The 17,508-nt window shown below is 37.0% G+C and overlaps 2 protein-coding genes across 11 annotated transcripts in view; both read right to left on the reverse strand.

The window, feature by feature from the left end:
• adss1 (adenylosuccinate synthase 1) overlaps window positions 1-13,194 on the reverse strand; it is an 18,658-nt gene extending 5,464 nt beyond the window's left edge. Inside the window, exons 1-9 of the mRNA XM_079632373.1 lie at window positions 12,913-13,194; window positions 9,574-9,676; window positions 9,405-9,467; window positions 8,167-8,217; window positions 8,011-8,077; window positions 6,703-6,810; window positions 4,156-4,237; window positions 3,960-4,086; window positions 2,836-2,990 (exon numbers count right to left, since the gene is read on the reverse strand). Coding sequence (XP_079488499.1) covers window positions 2,836-2,990; window positions 3,960-4,086; window positions 4,156-4,237; window positions 6,703-6,810; window positions 8,011-8,077; window positions 8,167-8,217; window positions 9,405-9,467; window positions 9,574-9,676; window positions 12,913-13,101 — 945 coding nt within the window. The 5' untranslated portion in view covers window positions 13,102-13,194. The remainder of the gene's footprint in view (window positions 1-2,835; window positions 2,991-3,959; window positions 4,087-4,155; window positions 4,238-6,702; window positions 6,811-8,010; window positions 8,078-8,166; window positions 8,218-9,404; window positions 9,468-9,573; window positions 9,677-12,912) is intronic.
• Window positions 13,195-16,370: 3,176 nt separating this feature from the next.
• LOC307009860 (inverted formin-2) overlaps window positions 16,371-17,508 on the reverse strand; it is a 44,268-nt gene continuing 43,130 nt past the window's right edge. For 9 of the 10 annotated variants that reach the window (XR_013800118.1, XR_013800119.1, XM_079634034.1 and 6 more), the window contains one exon: window positions 16,372-16,954. Coding sequence is in view for 4 of the 10 variants with exons in the window: in XM_079634036.1 (XP_079490162.1) it covers window positions 16,911-16,954 (44 nt within the window). In the remaining 6 variants the exon portion in view is untranslated. Of the gene's footprint in view, window positions 16,955-17,508 lie in introns of all 10 variants that reach the window. The other variant, XM_079634037.1, reaches the window with a different exon arrangement.

The following is a 17,508-nucleotide window of genomic DNA, read 5'->3' on the forward strand; positions in this document are numbered from 1 at the left end:
TATAACACAAAAGTTATATTTTTGGGCAAATGTAAAGACCCTTTCACAGCAAAAGTGAAATAATAATCCTCAGACTGAAGGACATGTGTACAGTAGAGGAAAGCAAACCTTTCTATCTATCTATAGTCACTTCTGCTTATTAAACTGAACCATCGAAGGACAAAAGCAAGTATGTAAATGCATAAAAATTATTTTATTTAGCATATTAAGTTATTGGAGGTTTGCATAGTATTCTGATTCTGCATTTCACTGATTTTATTCATTTTGAGGAATATTGAATATTTTTTTTGTGCAAGTAAGATGAGTAAATGCTCACATTTAGTCTAGAACTACAATAAACATCATGTTCACACACACACACACACACACACACACACACACACACACACACACACACACACACACACACACACACACACACACACACACACACACACGCCTCTGCACTTTGATTTGTCTCAACATGAGGACAGGAGAGCTGTCAGTCAATAAATGGGAAAACAAAGTAACTAGCGTTACTTATTTGAAAAAGTAACTCAGATATTTTGTTGTAAATTTTAAAATTAATGCGTTACTTTACTAGTTACTTGAAAAAGTAATCTGATTACATAACTCAAGTTACTTGTAATGCATTTCCCCCAACACTGATCATATCATCCAGCCCTAAAACTTTAAGCTTTTTTGTCAGTGCTTATTTAAAAATGTCCAATTATGCAGAATATACGATGGTAAATATTTAATTGATGAGTTCTCAATACAATATATAACAATACATTTTATATTAGGTATGATTTTACCACTAAATTCAGCATATTGACACAAAATGATAACTGCAAATCTTTCGGGAGTCTGTAAAAATAGACCTCAGATTTCTTGTCAAATTTATAGTCTATCTCAAAGCTCTTTCCCGGGTTAGATGTGTTTTGTGTGTTTTTGCCACTCGGTGTGTGTGTGTGACCGCAGTCGTGACGTCACGTGCATAACCTCTATTGATTGGCAAGCAACATGTGCAAACATATTCCAGAGGTGATTAGCAACAGCTTTACACATACAGCAATCCTGTGAAATGAATGATAATAAAAAATAAAAACAACCTTTACCAACAGAAATGAATAGGGGTGTAACAATATAATATCATGTTACAATATATCCAGTGCAAAAATGCATCAATATGTATCGTGAAAAGTAATAATATATATTATGTATCGGTCACCCAAAATAAAAATTACTGTTGTGTGAGAAAAAGTTTTCAGAGTTTTAGTGTCAGTACTACATTAAACTGCTATATAATGTTGAATATAATGTATAATAATGCAGTGGGGGAATGATAATGCCAAATGTCTGATGTTACCAGTAAAAAGTGTCCTACATTATTTTAAATATATCTAGTGAAAGCATATTTGTGTAAAATAATTCTGTATTTTCATCTTCAGAATCATGAATATTGTTATTCTGGAGTCTCTATTGTCCTGTGCTTTGGGTTTCCAGCATCAAGTCCAAGAATATTCATTTACACACACAATTTAATATCAAATTTAGCGTTTTAATCAACAGTACATGTTTTGTTAATATTTTACCATATGTCTCTGAGTATCGCAATAATATCGCATCGTGATATGTTCAGTATCGTAATGTGTGTCGAATCGTGACATTAGTGTATCGTTACACCGCTAGAAATTAATCAAATGTAAAACAACACTGCATAGTCTTCACAGTATAAATTAAATATAGATTCATCTAATAAATCCATTAAAGAGCAGTGAGTGATATTCTCTTTGCCTTTTGTTGTTTGATTATCATTAATGACGCAGACGGCAGAGGGAATATTAGGCTACTGTCACTTTAAGAGCAAATGCACGGATCCAATATACTGATACACACGCAACTTATTTCCCAATTGTTTATGTTTACTTAAAGGAACACGCCACTTTTTTTGGAAATAGACTCATTCTCCAGCTCCCCTAGAGTTGAACAGTTTTACCGTTTTCTAATCCATTCAGCCGATCTCCGGGTCTGGCGGTAGCACTTTTAGCATAGCTTAGCATAGATCATTGAATCTGATTAGACCATTAGCATCTCTCTCAAAAAAATGACCAAAGAGTTTCGATATTTTTCCTTTTTATAACTTGACTCTTCTGTAGTTACATCGTGTACTAAGACGGAAAATGAAAAGATGTGATTTTCTAGACCGATATGACTGAACTATACTCTCATTCCTGCGTAATAATCCAGGAACTGCTGCCGTACAGCGGCGCAATGATATTACACACGTCATTTCCAGTCACGTTGGAAGTTACCGAGCTGGGGACTATTTTCAGGCGCTGTGTAATATCATTGCGCCGCTGTACGGCAGCAGTTCCCTGATTATTACGCAGGAATGAGAGTATAGTTTCTAGTCATATCGGCCTAGAAAATCACAACTTGTCATTTTCTGTCGGTCTTAGTACACGATGTAACTACAGAAGAGTCAAGTTTTAAATAGGAAAAATATCAAAACTCTTTGGTCATTTTTTTTGAGAGAGATGCTAACGGTCTAATCAGATTCAATGATCTATGCTAAGCTATGCTAAAAGTGCTACCGCCAGACCCGGAGATCGGCTGAATGGATTAGAAAACGGTAAAACTGTTTAACTCTCGGGGAGCTGGAGAATGAGCCAATTTACAAAAAATGTGGAGTGTACCTTTAAGACATAACCAATGTTGTTTAAGCGAATACTCACCAAGCCGGGCATTTTGACATATCCTGAGCCGTTCACTTTGCTATTCCCCACGGACAAAATCAAGCCCGTCCTACATTTGTTAACTACAAGTGTCCAGTTTCAGTCCGACTCTTACATTGAGCTGTTCTGTGGGAAAGGCTCCTATCCCGACTCTAGTGGTGTAGGCCTTTGACACTCCATACACGTCTCCGATGTTTGCGGGAGGAATGCCGAGGCCGGTGCACACGCCACCCACGGTGCAGTTGGACGATGTCACGAATGGATACGTTCCTGGAAGGAAGGCAAACAACCATTTAAAGAGGACCTATTTAGCTTTTGTCTCCATGTTCATCTCTCTTTAGTGTGTAGTGTTGCTGTTTGATCATGAAGAAGCTCCAGCTCTTCTCTATATCAGTGTCAGTGTTTCTGAACTCCTGAAACGCCTCCATTGTAGTCTTGAGTTTTCTTCCGGGAACGAACACGTCACAATATTCCTCAATATAATAATTGATATGCAGAATAAAGGGGCGGGGTCTGGTTAAGTTAGTTAGTAGTAGGGGTTGCACAGACTAGTCGGCTTTAAAGGCACACTATGCAAGATTTGTACCTTAATATAACAGCTTCGAAGTCATTTTGATGGTAAACAAACTCGTAGTAGGGCGAATTATCCCGATAGCAAAGCGGGGGGGGGGGGGGGGGGGGGGCAATGTAGGTTTGAGAGGTCACCAGCCACTGGCGACCTGCAGCGACAAGGTCACTTGTAGTGTGAATGTAGCTTCACAAGGCAACCCGTGTTCAGTCTCAGCTCGAAGTTCAGGCTTATTTGTTATTTGTTGACTCATTAATGACGTCATCAGCGACTCAACTTAAATCACATAAATGTTGACTTTAAGTCGTTCAACACCTAGTTAGTAGTGTGTTAAACTGGCGGTTATGGTAAGGGGAGGGACATTTCCCAAACACACTCGAAGCGCTTGACCAATCACAACACACTGATCCAGCTGACCAATCAGAGCACAGTGTGCTTTTCAGAAGGCGGGGCTTCATAGAGACAGGAAGTAAACAGAGCGTTACTGACAGACTGGGAAGAGAGGAGCCGCAACAATGGAGAATATGAGGAGAATAATCAACATTTAAGCAGGAAAACATGTTCTAGTAGAGCCTAAAATAACAACATCAAGACTGTAAATGGACGTAATAGTTCCTCTTTAAATCTGACATCTTCCCAAGTCCCAAACACAAAGCGGCGCATGTTCTCACCAAAGTCAATGTCAAGGAGAGCAGCGTTCGCCCCCTCCACCAGGATTTTCTTCGGGGGTCCGTGAATTGCATCATACATGAAATAGACCCCGTCTCTGACCAGAGGTCGGATCCTCTCGGCGTAGTCCTGTGAGAGAGAGAGCGGATCAGAGGCGCCGGCGTAACACACACCGCGAGCGTCTCCGGTTTAACTGACCTTTAGCTTCTTCAGCTCGCTCTCAACGTCCACTTTAAGGGTGGGATACATGGACTGGTATTGCTGGACCAGGTTCTTCACCCTTCAGGAGAACACAAGAGGTCAGGGGCCGAATGCACCAGTTAACACTTAGCCTAGTTTTGACGTAAATGTGCACTAAGATACAACTTACGCACTACTAAATATTTTTGCGTTGCACCATTAAACTTAGCTAAAGCGTAACTCTACGTATAAACTAAATTTTTCCGGAAGCCTCCGATCAGGAGTAACGGTTGAGATAAAATAGCAGACAGACTGAAGCTGAACTGCATCAATAACTCTTCTTTTACCTGACAGACTTAAAGTCTTTAGAAAAAATCTGAATATGGTGCAAAAGTTCATTTATTTCAGTAATTCAACTTAAAAAGTGAAACTAATATATTATATAGACTCATTACATGCACAGTGAGATATTTCAAGCCTTTATTTGTTATAATTTTGGCTTTAATTATGGCTTACAGCTTATGAAAACCCCAAATTCAAAATTAGAATATTGTGAAAAGGTTGTCATAAGCTGTAAGCCATAATCATCAAAATAATAACAAATAAAGGCTTGAAATATCTCACTTTGCATGTAATGAGTCAATATAATATATTAGTTTCACTTTTTAAGTTGAATTACTGAAATAAATGAACTTTTGCACCATTATTCTAATGTTTCGGGTTTCATCTGTATATGATAATGCTGACATTTACACTCGCTTACATTTTAAGAGAGAGAACATTATGTGAATAGATTACTTTGTTAGCGGCTCATCGTCACGAACCCTTTCCCACAGTCCCATCGGTCGGTGTTGTGCATGTCAAATAAAATCAGTCATAATCAATGAATGTTATTTCTTATGTTTTTTTTTGTGTCATTACTAATTTATTTATCCTTATTAATTTAGTTTCAAATACAGTTTCTGAATGTTATTTACACATAAAAACACTTATGTTATTCATGATTAAGTGTTGTATTTAATGGAAACGTATTAGTTAAAGGTACACGCCACTTTTTTTTGTAAATAAGCTCATTCTCAAACTCCCCGAGAGATAAACAGTTTTACCGTTTTCGAACCCATTCAGCCGATCTCCGGGTCTGGCGGTAGCACTTTTAGCATAGCTTAGCATAGATCATTGAATCTGATTAGACCGTTAGCATCTCTCTCAAAAAAATGACCAAAGAGTTTCGATATTTTTCCTTTTTAAAACTTGACTCTTCTATAGTTACATCGTGTACTAAAACGGAAAATTAAAAGTTGTGATTTTCTAGGCCGATATGACTGAACTATCCTCTCATTCCTGCGTAATAATCCAGGAACTGCTGTCGTACCAGCAGCGCAATGATATTACACACTTAGTGCCGGTCACATTGGAAGTTACCGAGGTGGGGACTATTTTCAAGCGCTGCGTAATATCATTGTGCCGCTGTATGATTTAGAGTTTAGTTTCTAGTCATATCGGCCTAGAAAATCACAACTTTTCATTTTCTGTCGGTCTAGTACACAATGTAACTACAGAAGAGTCAAGTTTTAAATAGCAAAAATATCGAAACTCTTTGGTCATTTTTTTGAGAGAGATGCTAACGGTCTAATCAGATTCAATGATCTATGCTAAGCTATGCTAAAAGTGCTACCGCCAGACCCGGAGATCGGCTGAATGGGTTCGAAAACTGTAAAACTGTTTATCTCTCGGGAGTTAATGAGCCTATTTACAAAAAAATTGGAGTGTTCCTTTAAAGGTGAACTAAGTAACTTTTTTACCTTATCTGATCAACTTCGGAGTCACTGGAATGGTTATATTACTTATTTTGGGTTGAATAGTGGTGGTTTCGCACCCCCCTGGTGCCCGTGAGCGGAAAAACAGCGTTTGCAACTTTGGGCCGGCGGCCCGCCGGCCTCTTCGTCTGGAAGTATCGTGTGATCCCAAGTCTCGCGAGGTAAAGAATTGCTTTACTGCAAAAAGAAATCTGCTATAATGCTGTCATTATTGCGCTCCCTCACGCTGTTGGAACCCGAATGAAGACGACGTTGCAAAGAGTTTCCCATCTGCTTTGATGTCGTTGATCTACTAAGCCTCTAGTGTCTGAGAATAGCCAGCGAGTTTTTAACAGTTGTTGTCAAATATATATTCCGAAGCTGCGGGGGGAGCTCTAGAGAGAAACCTCAGAGCAAAACGCGAGGATACAACAAAGAAATCCAGATCTTACTGAGGGCTGCTTTAAGTGAGGCAAAATAAGTGAATTGTAAATTGAAATTCCCAGCATTTAAACAACTTCAGCTCACGTATTTGAAGGCTGCTTGGGTAAACGTCATTTATGCGACCGCGCGTTACTTTACGGAGACTTTACGACCTACTAGCTACGCTCTGCCTTACGAACAACATGGTGCAATGAAGCAAACTAGGCTAGCTAGTCGTTACTAAGCCTCAAGTGAGGACTTTACGTTCCAATTTAAGAACGGCTGGTGCAACCCGACCCAGATGACGCTGATCCCTGACATCACCCGCTTTAGAAAGATCATTTACCTCGTGGAAAACTCGCTGAAATCTGCCATCAGGTCACAGATGCGGAGCCCGGTGCGAGAGGCTTTACAGGCGTACGTGGGGCCGATGCCTTTCTTAGTCGTTCCTATGCTGTGAACAAACATAAACAACAACAACAACTATTAAAACTATGTTTTTAGAGGTCAGAATGTTGATCATCAAACTCAAACCAAATATTATGAGTTGTTTCATTTTTTTCTTTCATTTTTTTATTGATGTTTGTTGCACTTAGTATAAGAAAGCTTCACTATAAATACAATATATTATCTTTACTATTATTAATTCAATACATTTGCAATATTTGCAACCCTGTTACCAAACTACAGCACTGAATACGGTATAAAACCTGGATTTGTGTGATTTCGTTTTCTTCAAAAAATTAACAATAACTAAAGAAATTAATTTAATCTAGAAAGTAAAGTTCGTTGTAACAAACTTTTATGTTGGCTTGACAAAGACCAAAAAGTTTAAAGTTTTATAAACTTCCCTCCTATTTTTTTATCATTAGCATTTCTTAGTAGCATTATTTTACATTTATTAGCATATTTGTAGCATTTTATGCTGGCTTGAAAAAGACTTTATAAACTTTATCATGTCGCTAGCATATCTTAGTATGTGTCTAACATTATTTTACATCTGTTAGCATATTTGTAGCATGTTGCTGCTAGTATTTTGAAAACATTGTTAACATTAATTAGCATGCTGCTAGCTTGTTTTAGTACATAGCTACCATGAATTAACATGTTAATTAGCACGCTAAATAATGCTAGCAATGTGATCAAACATGTTAGCAATGCACTAATTCATGCTAGCATGTGTTAAAACATCTTAGCAAAATGTTAAATCATGCTATCTATGTACTAAAACATGCTAGCGGCATGCTAATTCATGCAAACAATGTTAAAAATGCAAGCAAAATGCTTAATCGTGCTAACAACATGCTAACAACGTTAAAACATGCTAGCAACCTGATAATTCATGCTAGCAATGTGATAAAATATGCTAACAACATGCTAATTCATGCTAGTGATAGATAGGCTACTTGGTGGATGTAGCTAATATAATAGGCTACATGTTTGATCAAGAAGCTGAGGTGAGACGGGCCAAAATCACCATTTTAAGGAAGGATTCGGACATTTGGTCGATCTAAAATGACCTACTTCTGATACTAGGTTAATTTTATGATGGATAATAGTTGACTTTACAACATCACTAAGGAAAGTGCCTTGAACAGAATGGTTGTTGTTGGTCCACGAGCTAGTTCAGCACAAACCCATCAGCACAACTTACTTTTTGCCTTCCTGAGCTTGTCTCTGAACCTCCTGAAGTCCGTCCACGGCCTGATGAAAGTCAAATACTGACAGAAATACATGGAATCAGAAGATCCTTTTACAGTATATGTATTTTCCACCATCACAGTATTCAATATGTTATAAATGATATTACCAATGTGAGCCCGATCTGAGATGACCAGTCTTTTTTCCCATCCTTTCAGCCCTTATCATGTAAGAAGAAAAACAATTATTCCTGTGTGTGAATAGAATAAAGCCATGAACAATGAATGGAACCGATCTAGTAAAGATCTGTTTATCTGTTAACTGACATTGTCTTGTAGCGGGACACGTTGCTAACATGAATTAGCACACATCACTAGCATGTTTTTACACATTGCTAGTATGATTTAACATGTTGCTAGCATTTTTTATAATGTTGCTAGCATTAATTAGCACATTACTAGCATGAATTAGCATACTGCTAACATGTCTTAGCACATTGGTAGCATGAATTAACATGTTGCTAGCATGTTTTAACATTTTGCTAATATTTATTAACATGTTGCTAGCATTAATTAGCACATTATTATCATGAATTAGCACATTACTATCATGAATTAGCATGCTGCTAACATGTTTTAGCACATTCCTGATGTTTTAGCACATTGCAAGCATAAATTAGCAAATATCGTTAGCATGTTTTTACACATTGCAAGTATGACTTAACATGTTGCTAGCATTAATTAGCACATTACTAGCATGAAATAGCACGCTACTAGCATGTTGAGCACATTGCTAGCATGATTTAACATTTTCCTAGCATGTCTTAGCACATTGCTAGCATGAATTAGCATGTTGCTAGCATTGATTAAGCATGTTGCTAACATGTTTTAGTAGCGGGACACTTTTTTATTGCCGTTTTTCCCCGATCACATTTTTTAGCAATTGAATAAAGTATGTAATTCGAAAGTTTAAACACTCACAATTCACCCTGTGAAAACAGCTTTGAAATCGGACATTGCGTTTCCATGGAAACGGTATTTTATTTATTTTTTGTGATATCGACTTCAAATTTGGAACATAACTTGATTAGACAAATAGCTTTGATTTTTTTTTTTGCAATTTTAGAGTCTATTTTATATCACATAAAAAAATGAGTACTGTCAAAACGATTAATCGCGATTAATCGTATCTAACATAAAGTTTACTATATATGTGTGTGTGTGTGTTTGTGTGTGTGTATACAGTAGTGAACATTTGAAACTTTTATGTTAGATACTCGATTGATTAATCGACTCGATTAATCGCTTTGCCAATTTTTTGTAGTTCAGTATATTTTCTTCAAAGTATACTTAAAACGTCTATAATTGAAGCTGCTTTCACTTCTGCAATGATCTCTCTTTTCTTTACCTTTTTTCTCATTCTTGTCAATCTCTTCGAATAATCCGGGAAGATGAATGACTACGCCATTCCCTGCGGACGAATACACACGCGTCACCGTTACAGAAACTACAGCGCTTACACTTCATCACAGCCGTTTAATCATCTTGAATATGTGCAAGACGACACTCGTTCTCACCGATGAATGATATGCATTTGGTGCTGATTATTCCACTGGGGAGAAGATGGAAATCATATTCCTTCTCATCCACCACCACTGTGTGACCAGCGTTATTTCCTCCCTGTGGAGCGACAGACACACATGAAAACTGCTATGATCCCCGACAAGGGCGAAACTGTCAATCACAGCTGTGGGACTTTTTGTGTTGGCGCATGCACACATTTTTTTTAAGCTACACTGTGTAACTTTTTTAGTTTATTCTTAGCTAAAAACACTTAGTTCTTTCAAAAATATATGCGCTCAATAATGTATATTTACTTCGTTCCAGTAATAAAGTATTCTCGTGAGTGTATAATATGCCATTGAAAATACATACGGGTGAGGGGTTCGAATGTCAGTCGCCATGTTGCCCCTCCATCTTGAAAGTACATTAGCCAAAGAGGGACATACCCGTTAATTCAAGCTTCGCCTTTCGCGTCTCCGCAATTCACTGATCTCTGCTCACGGAGAAAATGATATAGCCTACAATGTAAACGTTGCCTTACGCTAGTGATGTCGTACAATATACAGAATAACGATAGCACTGATAAAAGTTACTTTACTAAGATTAGCTTGCATTCGTCTGGGAACCTGATAGCTGATGTTAGCAATGAAATGGTAAAAAAATAACGAAAACATAAAACTATTATTCATTTTACATAGATGTCATAACCTATATGTTAACTGACAAATTAAATTACTGCAAATTATAATAGTTTTCTAAAGTAACCTCATCACTTGAAGGAATACTCATGGACGAGGTCGAACTGGAAGCCATGTTAATCTTGGACTACATTGGCCACCGTAGGAGTTAAAACGAAATCGGAAATTGAGAGGAACAGAAACTAATATTCACTGGATGGTCATGTACCTTTTCACCGCTAGATGGGGGTAAAAATCACACAGTGTAGCTTTAATCAAAATAAAATAAACGTCAGAGTCCGAATGTTTGTAATTGTATAACACAACAAGGAATTGTATTACATCGGATCGTCAAACCAACGTATACTCACCCTGTAATGATTACAGCATCGGCATCACTTACAACAAGCCTGAATTGACAACAAAGCGGCCAGTGATCTCTCTCTTATATTCTTCTATAAACATATAGTGGCTATAAACATTTTGATTAAATTACTGTTACAGGATAACAATATTCTAAAATCAAGTCTTGAGCAATGATAGTAAAGCAGTTATGTACTAATCAGGGTATCTGCACATTTTTAAAGTCAAATTTAAGGCTTTTTAAGACCTGAAGAAATCGTACATTAGGGGTTTGCAATATTAACAAAAATATATCTCTATATTTTCAAAGCTTTGTTGATAATACCATTAGCTGATATTTTACTGATTTTGTTCTGGTACCATGGCTGGTTTAGGCCTGTTGTTAATAGCAGACTCACAAAGATATTCATATTTAACATATTCTATGCAGTGATCAGTTTACAGTAGAGACTGAAATTAACATTTTTATTAAGGGGCAATATTTAACGCCTTAAATTGATTTCCAGGGGCATTTTCACCTAAATATGGAAATTATTTCTCAATTTTTCAATTTTTCTCAAATTTCAAAAAATTTCTCAAATTTCAAAAATTTTCTCAAATTTCCTCAAATTTCAAAAATGTTCTCAAATTTCAAAAATTTTCTCAAATTTCAAAAATTTTCTCAAATTTCAAAAATTTTCTCAAATTTCAAAAATTTTCTCAAATTTCAAAATTTTTCTTAATTAATTATTAATTATTATTTTTTATTATGTATTACTCTAAACGTATTTAGAGGTATGCATCACCTTTTATGTCAAATTCTAACATTCAAATTAAATTATATTAGAATAACACGGTACCACTGTCAAATTCAATAATTAAATTACAATCCATCCTCGCAGTGCAGAGGCGACACAGAAGCGGCATCCGAACTGGCATTACTATATATTTACACTTAATTCCTGATATGTCCTCATTAAAGGGTTAGTTCACTCAGAAATATAAACTCTGTCAGTAATGACTCTTCCTCATGTTGTTCCCCGTCAGACTCTCCTTCATCTTCGGGACACAAATGAAGATATTAGTGATTAAATCTGAGAGCGGTCTCACTCCTCCAGAGGCTTCTGTTGGAACTGAAACTTGCCGGCCCAGAAAGTTAGTAAAGACAATGTTTAAAATACTCCAACTTGCACGAGCTCCTCATAGTTTCTTTGCATGACAGAGAATATGAGGTTGGCAGTTTGGCACGCATTGCATTATTATCTGTTGCCGTCAACAGAAACTTAATCCGAGGAGCAAAACCTCATCAACAACTTAAAGGTTCTTCTAGCTCCAAATTTACAATCGCGAGACCTGGAAATGCGACTCCAGACGGCCGGCTTGGCCTTCACTCCGACACAGCGAGTCCAGAGCAGGACACACACCTCGGGAATGATCCTCTATCCAGAGTCGTGCCCTTCTCACATGTCCAGGAACGCCGGGAATGTGAGTTCAGCGAAGGGCAGAGAGGAATTCTGGGACTGACATTCAGAGACTACAGACTCACAGCGGCTCCAATGAAAGAAAGCCACGGATTGTTCAGAATACTCAATGCTATATAAAGCAATGCATTTGCATGTGATTAATAATGATAATGAGTCTGAAAGTGCACATTTTCAGATTTAGACTGATTATTAGGGTTTGTCAATGACCAGAACATGCAGAGATATCCATCAATTCAAATGCATGATCCAAACTAAAGTCAAAACATAAAGTCTTAACATTATCAAAGTCACAAACACAAACAATATATGCATCACATCTCATGTATCAAAATATAACTGAACTGAGCATGTATAGAAATAAGAAATATGTCTAATGGACAATATATATATATTTTTTCTGTCCAATAAACATATTTCTTATTTGTATGTATGCTCAGTTCAGTTGTGGGCTATTTCTATAAACTTGAGATATGACATATTCAGCATATCAGCAAAGTAAGAATTAAATTTAACTAAAAAGCACGACAGTTCGCTATAATTATATTCTATATGAATTCATAATATTCCTGATAAGATAACTATATTAATTAGTTGCATATTAAGTATTTTTAGCATCGTTATTTGTAGTGGTAGCCTACCTATTAAATTTGTTATTGTTAATTAAATTATTGCTAATAACGACTTAAAATGTTATTAATGATTATATGTAATCAATTAAAATACAGTTAGTAAAACCAATTGTATATATACTATACTCCACTGCATTAATAGCCTAATCGTTATATATCCAACTAAAAAAAGTTACGGATAAAGTTGTCTGTGATTTATGATTGAGTTCTCCTGTTATTACCTGACACCTGCACACGACGTCGGACTCCGTCGCCAGTAAATCGACAACTTTCCCTTTGCCTTCATCGCCCCACTGCGCGCCCAGGACCACCGACACTTTGTTCCCCGAGTCGTTCCTCGGCCGTTTCAAGGCGCCCGTCGGCGGGTTCGAGTAGCTCTTGTGGTCGTTCCCGGACCAGCCCAGAGACATGATGGCGAGTCCTGAGGAACCAGTGCAATGACAGCTGTCGTGCGCGCGCCCAGCCGCTCATAGACGAGGAGGGGTTCGATTCAGTTCAGGGGTTTGTGGAGTCGACTCCGATTCCCGACTCATAATGTTGGAGTCGACTCCGATTCCCGACTCCTAATGTTTTTTTTCTTTTTTTCACAGCAACACTTTTTTTTGTATTAAACATTGCAAAGCATTAAAGCAATACAGATAAACATGGGGAAAAAAATAATAAAAAAGACGAAAAGATACACACAAATAAGTTGCCGTGGTAACAAAAAAAAAACAAGAACAATGCAATGCGACAAAAAGGATGAATATAGAGATACAGTTTTCAATGTTTTGGGATTAGCTTTGGATAGTTTCCAAGTATTTGTCTAAAGATCATCTTTGAATACAGAAAAGAGAGGTTTAGAGCCTGTCAATTTTTGCTTATGTATGTGAAATTTAGCTAGAAGTATGTAATATTTCCTTTTTTCTCTCTTTTAAATAGTAAAACAAACCAAAGAAAACATCTTTAAACCCGACTCGTAATGTTGGTCAACGTTTTTTTCAACTGCTTACACACATTTTCAAAACTTTGCACACAAATCCAAGAATTGCACACACAAAATGCAAACTGCCTCACATCTCTTGCAAAATGAACTGCATTCAAAATATCACAAACACATCTCAAAACCTTTGCCATAATTTTATATTTTGGATATATCACACACACAGTTATTCAAAACCTTCTTGAGCTTTTATGTACATTTCTGTAGCCTACAAGATTGAAAGTAATTGTGAGATGTTGAAAAATTCAAGGTAAACACGAAAGCAAGATTGAAACCAAACTAATTTTATTTTTTACTGTAATAAGCATTTGTGGTGGTTGTGAATACAGTATTACACAGTCCGAAAAACCCATAACTCGACCTTTGGGCTATTTAGGCCTATTCTTGATTGTTTGGTGTTCAGTAGGCTTAAAGCAATAAGTGTTTGCGCATGTGAGGAGTGTGTGTGTGTGTGTGTGTGAGGCTGTGGTTGTGTTTGAAAAAGGAAATCAAGATACTTCCTGTTAGATTTGTGTGTGTTATAGAGAACTGTGTGTTGTGGTTTGCAAAAAGTGTTTTAGTCGAAGGCGCAATAATTGGTGTATGGTTTTGCAGAATTGGTGTGTGTGTGTGTGTGTCAGGTTTCAGAAATTGTGTGACAAGTAAGGATTTTGTGTGCAAGCAGTTGAAAAAAAAATAAAAATAAAATAATAATAATCAAAATAGGGTCAGGAATAAAAAAAACGTATTTCCTACTCCAGTACTGGATGGGATATTCTGATCACAGATCTGTTTTTTCCCCTTAATAACAGTAAATGCTCTATTCATGTAGTCGCGTTGTAATATTGTGTCATGTTTATCAAAATAAAACTGATAAAAAAACGTAGACCCCATTTCATTGATAGTATAGACTTAAGTTGAACGTTATTCTTATACAAACAAACGCTGTGTAAGCAGTACATAAATAATTTAATGAAAATGTTTCTGAAAAGTCTGTGTATTTGACAAATATTGCATTTATTTATTTCACTTGGTAAAGTAGGCTATGCAAACACAGCGTCACGGCAAGCAGAAAGTGTCCGAGGTCCAAACATAGACTGTAAATACCATAACACACCTCAAGTCTTAAAAAATACAGAATCGATACTGTGGTAGTCAATTCCTGTCCGTCCTGGAGTCGATTCCGACACTAGGGCGATTGAGAGTCGAGGAATCGATTCTTTCGGAGTCGACTCCCCATCACGGGTTGAAGAGCTCTTCAGATCCCCATCACGCTCTTTGCTTCAGATCCGGGCGGGACGAAACGGCTTGGAACTTGTTAGGTAGTAATAATACTTCTCACATATTGTTCTCACGTTAACTGCTGATGTTCAATTCAACATATAGTAAAGTTTTCCTGCGTCATAAACTCATAACTCGGTGTAAATTCTCCAGACCGCTGCAGAGAGTCGGGTCCCGTCATGTGACACATGTTACTTTTCTCACCGCTGGTTAGAATAAACCAATCGCATTCGATGATGATTACTGGTGGACAGAGATCAGATGCTGTCTCCCTATCCGTCCTAAATAAGAATCAATGTCCCAAATCGTAGTATGTTGAATTGAGTATTGCAAATATGGTCTACTTTTTCCGGTTAGAATACGAAGTGCTCCTAACGGCTACGAGAGTTCGATTAGAACTACAATCACGAATAGAAAGTGTTAAAAACTACAAACATGGCGGATGAGTCCGGCAGACAGAGATTCCTAAAGCAGATTTTTTTATTTTTTTTATGCTTGGAGTCATTTATTTAATTCTACAAATTAAATTACATAATTATATAATGTAAGCGTGCACATGTCTCTCATAGGATATTTAAAAGCAACCCAAAGAGGATTCGGGTATCTGATCCACAGAGCGCCCTCTGAAGACAGCGCATGCGCAGTCGACGTGCTTTTATTGCGTTACGAAGCTAGTACAATGAACTATCGATCGGTTTCTTTTAACTTTAGCTTGAGCATGTGATAGGACATCAGCTGATAATGCTGATTTTATGCAAGTAACCACATCATGTGCTGACAGATATCACTGAAATTGATATCTACATGATGATATCTGTGTTTTGGTGTGCTTCATCACAACCATTGACAGTAAAAGAAATGGACACAGTGCTGGGCGTACTTTTTTACAAAAACGGCTTCTACAGGGCCATAACGTGAGATACAAGAGCCTTTTATACATTGTCGTGTTTCTTTAGAAATAAACAATGGACAAATGGAGTCTTTAAACGCCTCAGATGTAAAGTTATTCGCTGTCAAAGTGACGCCAAAATGAACGGGAGTCAATGCAATGCTAACAGCGGGTGATGGCTTGCTAGCCAATGGCGGCCCCCATAGAAGGTACGCTTTCCGGATGCTGGAGATCACTACACGTCCAATGACGATCACGTGTTAGGTGAGTGGGCGGAGCTTCACTGCGATATGACGTTTCAGGGGCACGATAATAAAACATTTGTAAACTGTAAGCCAATGTGAATTCTATCTGTAGTAATTCTGCCTTTCAATCGTTTTGTGCGTTCTTAACGGCTGAGTTTTGATTGGCTGACATGTATTTGGGGGCGGGGCTTGGAAGGCATGTGATCAAGGGCGAAATTACAATATCTTTCGTTTAAATTTAAATGCATTACAAATGGCAACAAATGTGAGCTTGAGTGTGAAATCAATGGACAAACCTTACACACCAATTTTACATTTTTATTTATATATAATTTAAATATTTTCTCCTTATACATGAAAATACATCCTGACATCAATATGAAAGTCACAAAATATACTAAATATTCCAGCTCAATCACTGCAAGCGCAAAATATAATCATCACTTCTGCGGAGATATATTAGCCTATTACATAAATACTTCAGAATTGATATAAGCATGAACTAATACTTTATGTGAAACATCTTCATAACATATAAAGGTTACATTCAGGGCAATATTAATAGTGAACAGCAATTTATTAAGGTTTCAGAAACACTGGGTTCATTTTTTCTCTCTCCTCCCGCTGATCTAGTGTAAACAACGTTTTTTAGGAATATCATAAATGCATCTTACAGTGTGTGTGCAAATATTTAAAATAGTTTGGTCAAAATCTAAAGATTTAGCATTTAAAAACACTTCAGGCCAAACTCTAATACACAGTGTACAATGTGCATTTCTATAAAGTACGCCGTAAGTCGTTCCCGGAGCCGGCCGATCCGACGGGATCACGGCGGGAACACGCTCAACTCCTCCGTCTCCCTTTGGTCCTCTTTTTCCCGGAGCTTCCTGAAATATGGAGGAAATAAAGAAGAAGTTTAAACGTTGAGCGGCAACATTTGGCCTGAAATGCAAAGAAAATCAGCATTAAATCACAAAGTAGCAGAAACTTTAACACCACGACGAGGTCTCGTAAGAAAAGCTTTGAGTTATGCTCCATTTACTGAAGGGGTTAATACAGAAACACAGCGGACACCAACAACACATTAGTTTGTTTTAGTTCTACTCCAAAAACAATTTTCACATACATTTACATAATAATTACATTTATTTCAATAATTCAACTTAAAAGGTGAAACTAATATATTATATAGACTCATTACATGCAAAGTGAGATATTTCAAGCTTTTATTTGTTATAATTTTGATGATTATGGATGACAGCTTATGAAAACCTCCTTCATATTCATAAGCTGTCATCCATAATCATCAAAATTATAACCAAAAGGCTTGAAATATCTCACTTTGCATGTAATGAGTCTATATAATATATTAGTTTCACCTTTTAAGTTGAATTACTGAAATTACTGAACTTTTGCCCCATATTCTCATTTTTCTAAATTA

This window comes from Phoxinus phoxinus (assembly GCF_949152265.1).
Source record: "Phoxinus phoxinus genome assembly, chromosome: 13".
In the NCBI taxonomy this organism is placed as follows: domain Eukaryota; kingdom Metazoa; phylum Chordata; class Actinopteri; order Cypriniformes; family Leuciscidae; genus Phoxinus; species Phoxinus phoxinus.